General features: G+C 34.5%; 1 protein-coding gene across 1 annotated transcript; it reads left to right on the top strand.

Moving 5' to 3' along the window:
- The first annotated feature begins 246 nt into the window (after positions 1 to 246).
- LOC18105793 (uncharacterized) lies at positions 247 to 5,889 on the top strand. Its single transcript, XM_006374405.3, has 7 exons — positions 247 to 647; positions 1,092 to 1,217; positions 2,956 to 3,156; positions 3,988 to 4,084; positions 4,913 to 5,016; positions 5,177 to 5,228; positions 5,479 to 5,889. Exons 1-7 carry the CDS (start codon positions 424 to 426, stop codon positions 5,701 to 5,703), a joined length of 1,029 nt encoding a protein of 342 aa, XP_006374467.1. The 5' UTR covers positions 247 to 423; the 3' UTR covers positions 5,704 to 5,889.
- Positions 5,890 to 6,103: the final 214 nt, after the last annotated feature.

Genomic DNA, 6,103 nt, shown 5'->3' with positions numbered 1-6,103 from the left:
TCATTTTCTGCTATGAGATAAAAGATTTTTTTTTCATGTTACTGTGACTGTTTTTTAATATATATCTTTTTTTTAATGTTTATTAATGTCAACTCTTTTTTTTTCATTTATTTTTTTATATAATTGAAATAAAACTAGTTTATTTGATTGTTACTGAGTTATTAATTTTTTATTTTTCTTAATGCAGTTACAACTGAACATTTGACGAGAAGAAAAGAAATAGTAGTGGAGACCCGCAACTTATCACGTCTAGGTGGCTAAATCTAGATTTCTGGTATAAATTAAAGAAACCTCAGCAGTCATTTCTCAATTTTTTCCAATTCCAAATTAAAGGAAGTTGACTGCACAGTTCACATCCTCAAGGCCGCTTCTATAAATTTTTTTCTTCATCCGTAAATCGCTCTCCCTCTCTTTATAATTTCGATGACAGGAATTCGGTTACAACAAGAAGAATCAGCTGACCTAACGCAAATCAGAGCTGCTGGTACCGGCGGCGATCTGGTGTCGGACGACGATAGGTCTGTGGCGGCGGACTCTTGGTCAATTAAGAGTGATTATGGGAGTACTCTCGATGACGATCAGCGCCATGCTGATGCGGCCGAGGCTCTCTCCGCTGCCGCTAACTGTCGCGCCGCTTCTGATTACAGGTTGGTATTTTCACTTTTAATTTATTCACTTTTTACCTTTCTTTTACTGTTTGAAACTGAATTAAAAATTCAGTGATCAAATTAGGAAGTTGGGCCTTTTTCTATTATTTAAACGTCATTGGAATTGAAATGTGAGAGTTTAAAATTTAAAAATCGTTTTGCTTTGCGTGAATTTCTTATTCTCTTATTGTTTCTATTCTTTTGGTATTTCAGAAATTTGGTAAAATCCTTTCGATTTTTTCTGTTTTGTTTTAATTTAGAAACCACTTTATTTCGCCTAATTTCTCTCGGTTTTTATTATTTTTATTATCTTGTGATGGAAAGATTATTTAGTGAGGGATTAATGGATTTATTATATACGAGAATGCTTGCCAATTGTCATTCGTTTTAGATGTCTGTGCGAATGTGCATGTACACTGAATCATTGATTGCTCTTGAACACAGTTCAGACAAGGAAGAACTGGATGCTGAAGGCGTGGCTTCCATGTTAGGTCTACAGAGTTATTGGGATGCTGCCTATGCTGATGAGTTGGCAAACTTCCATGAACATGGTCATGCTGGTGAAGTTTGGTAAAGATTCTTTTATTCATTTAATTTTCTATGCATAAGAAAAACTTCTTGCTATTCAGTTTATGTGATGATGAAGGTTGATGTCTGCTGCCTAACGATGGAAATATAAAGTTTCCTTGTAGTGGAGCTTTAGCTTGTTGTGACTTGAGTGGAAATGTAGTTCCTCAAAAAATAAACTTCTTATTGATGGCTTTTCATAGTCTGAAAATCTCAGGCATCTACTCTCTTTGACTGTTAGGAATGCATGTCATACATGAACCTTGCTTTTCTCACTCAATATCAACACAGAAATTTCTTTATTCTGAGGGAAATTCATTGTTTTGTACATCTGTACTAAATTTTTTTATCTAGTTTTAATTTTCAAAATTACATTTTATAATTCTGCTGCTAGTGGCCTAGAATTTGTCAGTTCTCGCGCAATATGCAATAATGATGCTCAAATGGAATACAGGAATGCCAAGTTATGCTCAAATGTTTTATGTGACCAATTAATGTTATAGTATCATAATGGTCTTAGAACTAGAAGCATATTCAGATTCTTGTAAGGATGTGTTGGTCCTTTAAAGTGCCTCCAAAACTGGATCTTTTTGAAGATGCGATGAGGTAAAATTAGTATTTTTCTTTTGTAAAGAGAAAAAAAGGCTATTTATCTATAGATTTTTGTTAAGCAGAGATTTTTTTGTTTGGCTCTCACCCGATGGGGTCCAGCTGCATGGAAAATTCTCTGGGTTAACTCATCAGAATTACTGCATTTGGATGCACTTTAAGGAATAGTCTTTTAAGTCAAGGGTATGCCATAAAAAAATGTATGAATGATAAATCATTATAAAACTATGCATGATAAATCAATCTAAAACTATGCTTTTTGTTGATTTCTTGATTGGATTTTTTCTATAGGCAAAAAAGGAGAAAAAACCTTAGGAGCACCAACACGGTGCAATCCATAATCTATACAGAAAGGGCATCACACAAGTACTTTTTGCATGACAAAGGTGTATGTTATAATCCAGCTTTAAATAACAGAAAGATAGCTACACTACTTAAAGGCCTCTTATTATAATTAAAGGTATTAAGACACTTTTCCCCATATCTGTTCACAAGCATTCTGAAGTCCATACCTGTCCTTGAGCTAATGCCTAGCAGATTGCCACTGCTGAGAATGAATGCTGTCACAGTTTTCTAGTCTAAGCAGAATGCCAAAGTGATACAGCGAATCTGTTGCTCTCTTACGGAGATTTTACCTCCTGGCTAAGGTTTGTCTTTTTTGGACATTGTCAACGGCCATGATTCTCCACAATACTGTTTTCCAAGGAAAAAAAAGTAAGTGGAGGTCAGCTTTCTTTCTAATAGCTTTCGAAAGAAAGCTGGTCTCCCATGCATAGTTAGCAGGGTCTCACATGTTTCTGATTGGATTGAGTTATTCATGATGTAGATTGAGTAAAATCTTGAATACTTTTTAGATGCTATTCATTACAATAGATGATTCATAGGAAGGTATATCAGTCGTAGTATCTACATGGTGAGTTTAATCTACATGGTGAGTTTAATTCGAAACACGCGCACACAGATATATATATATATATATATATATATATATATATATATATATATATATATATCTTTTAAAGATGAGGTCTGCAACATGTAAATGATTATTTTTCTCTTTTGCTAATATTGATCCATATGTTTATGCTATTGGGATCTCATTTGTTTGCTTCTTTTTCATCTTTCGCTATAGGTTTGGGGCTGATGTCATGGATGTCATTGCTTCTTGGACAAAAGGCCTGTGCTTTGAAATTTCTCAAGGTTGCATTCCTAATCATGTTGATGATATCAAGTCTGAAACTGTTGAAGAGAGTGATAAATATCTGTCCAGCTGGAGTGTACTTGACATCGGGACCGGCAATGGTTTACTCCTTCATGAACTTGCTAAGCAGGGGTACACTTTGAGATTTTGCTAGTTTTGGTATTATATACTATATCACCCAAATAATTTAAAGTGGCCTTACAAAAGCAATAAATTTGACTTAACTGTATCACCTTTTCCTTTTTTGTATGAAGACATGAGACATATGTCCTGCAAATATTAATTTAGGATTTGGAAAGTTATTTTATTACGTAAAATATTGATGAAGTTATTGCTAGCGGTGCCTTCGCCAGAGATGGTTAAGGTGGCTAATGCAAAGGGACCTTGGTATTCATACATGGATCCACCAGTGAAGAGCAAGTATATATAGAGTCTTGACAAAAAAATAATTTTGTTTACATGCTTTCTGTCATTTTGACTAGAACATGCACACACATTTGTGTTCTTGCTGGGACTTTAACTTTGATTGAAAGTTTAATCTTTTGGTATCTCAATTACTGAAGGCCACGTGGGAGAGCAACTTCCATGGACCTTTGTTATGCAGGAAAGTAAATATTCACATTTTTGTTTTGGAAAAGAGATGTTAAAGAGAAGGAAAGAAGCAAATTTGATCAAAATCTCATTGAATACATTTTGGTTCTTGAATATCTGTGTTCAGTCTATCTCTATGTGCATGTTGTGACACATACAAAACTCAGTGGGTGCACTTCCAATTTAAAATAAGATTAGTTTCACTGTTGTTTTCAGAAATATGGAATTGATAATTCAGCAAAATTTGCCCACATTGTGCAGAGCCTGATTTAATGCTGTTGCAAAACTGTTGAAATTTTTTAGTCAAGCTAAAAATTTGCTCTTAATTATTATATTTTGCTAGAATAATGAAGGGGCTCTTGTGTTTACCAGGTTTTCTGATTTAACTGGAGTTGATTACAGTGAAGGGGCCATTAACCTGGCGCGTAGGCTTGCTGATCGTGATGGGTTTTCTAATATCAATCTTCTGGTGTGTTATAACTTTGATATTACTATGAAATTATAACTTATGGTGTGTAGTCTTGTGAAAATTTGACTTACAAGTGCACTAGGCTCATAAACAAGCTTGTGATTGTCTTCTCCATGAAATGATCATTTTTGTCATCTTTTGGCAGGATGTTGATATTGGATAGTTTCATCTTATTGTTTAAATGAAATCTTAATGATTGATAGCATGGAAATGAGCAATCTATCCATAGCCTTTTGTTTTTAGGTAAATTGCACTAGCCTCCGCTCTAGGTATCTAGGTATCGTGGAATTATAGAGACCCCACCCAAAAATTTAAGGATATTACAGAAACTCCCTTTCCCAAACTAATCCCCTTACTATTAAAGGGGTGATTTTAAAAAATTGTAAGGGCATTTTGGATACAAAAGAGAATTTCTGTAATGTTTTTAATCGTGGAGGGGTTTTTGTAAAATCTTCAAACTTTTGGGTGGGCTTGGTAATTCCACAATACCTTGTGGGCTTGTTGTAATTTACCAATTTTTTATTGGTCATTTGTTTCTTTTCTTTTATTGGACTTTAATAGTGGATGGTTTTGTCTTAATTGTTAAATGAACATTAAATATTTGTTAACATGGCATCAAACTATTTTTTGCTTTTTTTTTTTATTTCTTTTTTGAAGTGTCATGCATCAATACTTGAGAAAACTGGTGACCTTTCAAGCTGGAAGTGAGCTGCTCCTGAATTTCTTGTAGAACTTGTTTCTAAGCGACATAATCTTTTAATTGTACTTGGTCATGTATATGTATCAATTTCTGTTCAAACATATATCTTGTCACTTTTTGGTCTTTAGGTTGATGATGTTCTTGAGACAAAATTAAACAGACAGTTTCAGCTGGTCATGGATAAAGGGACTTTAGATGCCATTGGATTGCATCCTGACGGTGCTATCAAAAGGTAAAATCAATAGTACCTGCTGACCAGGGTATCCTGATTACATTCTGGTCTTGTTTACTTAAGTACCCTACATTTACAAATTAAATTTCTGTTAAGATTCCAGTTCAGTCACTACTTGTTAAATAGTAAATGTTAAACTAATCTTATTTTTTAATTTCAGGATCATGTACTGGGAATCAGTTTCAAAGTTGGTTGCAGTTGGTGGAATCTTGGTAAGCTTGCATGTTGGAGCTAATTTATCTTTACTTCCTTTGCAATCAGTAATACTAGCTTTCAAGTCAATCAAGAAGCCTAATTTTTTAGCTAAAGACTTGGGTTGCATTTTGCATTCAAATGTCATATTTTCCTTAGACTAGGTCATTTTGTTTTTAACTCTCGCAAGGTTGACATTAGTTTCTAAACCTTCAACCTGCTAGCTAATGTTCTCTTTGTTTTTTTTCTGATCATGATGCATAATTGCAGGTGATTACATCGTGTAACAATACAAAAGACGAATTGGTGCAAGAAGTAGAAAATTTCAATCAAAGGAGGATTGATGTATCCCTGGAATCAGAGTCCATGAAGGGCCATGAAGCATCCAGAGATCCTCCATTTCGATACCTCAATCATGTCCGAACATATCCTACCTTCATGTTTGGTGGATCAGTGGGATCACGTGTTGCCACCGTGGCATTTCTTCGAAACTGAACATTAGTTTCTGCCATGGGTGGGACACTGGTACGTTTTGATGTGTAAGATGGGAGGGGAAGTGATATTTTTTGAGAAAGCTTGATGTTGTTGGAATTGAATACAATGTTTGATGCACTAATGATGACTATATCAATTCAAACTCGTGAAGAATGCAGAAATGATGTGATTCAACGTTCATTTAAAGATGCTCACTGAATTTATGTTTTCTATTAGGCAAAGATAATTTCTATGTTACTACGCTATACATTATACGCTTGTTTTCTCCATTGTTTCTAGCTTTTAGCTACTATATTCTCGAGCAAATTAATGCCAAGTGATAAGTCTCTTTTAGCAGTTTCATGTAGAGGATTAGCACGGTAGTTATTTGTCTAGAGCGTCATGGGCATTAAGCTGATGA

Source organism: Populus trichocarpa, chromosome 15 (assembly GCF_000002775.5).
Source record: "Populus trichocarpa isolate Nisqually-1 chromosome 15, P.trichocarpa_v4.1, whole genome shotgun sequence".
Taxonomy (NCBI): domain Eukaryota; kingdom Viridiplantae; phylum Streptophyta; class Magnoliopsida; order Malpighiales; family Salicaceae; genus Populus; species Populus trichocarpa.
The sequence above is the reverse complement of the archived record's forward strand: the minus strand, read 5'-3'. Positions and strand labels throughout refer to the sequence as shown.

What these genes read in the sequence shown, in the direction of transcription:
- LOC18105793 (XM_006374405.3), top strand. Translation starts at nt 424, where the DNA reads ATGACAGGAATTCGGTTACAACAAGAAGAATCAGCTGACCTAACGCAA. An exon ending in CGCGCCGCTTCTGATTACAG is followed by an intron (nt 648 to 1,091) that starts GTTGGTATTTTC and finishes TCTTGAACACAG; the next exon opens with TTCAGACAAGGAAGAACTGG. An exon ending in CCTGACGGTGCTATCAAAAG is followed by an intron (nt 5,017 to 5,176) that starts GTAAAATCAATA and finishes TTTTAATTTCAG; the next exon opens with GATCATGTACTGGGAATCAG.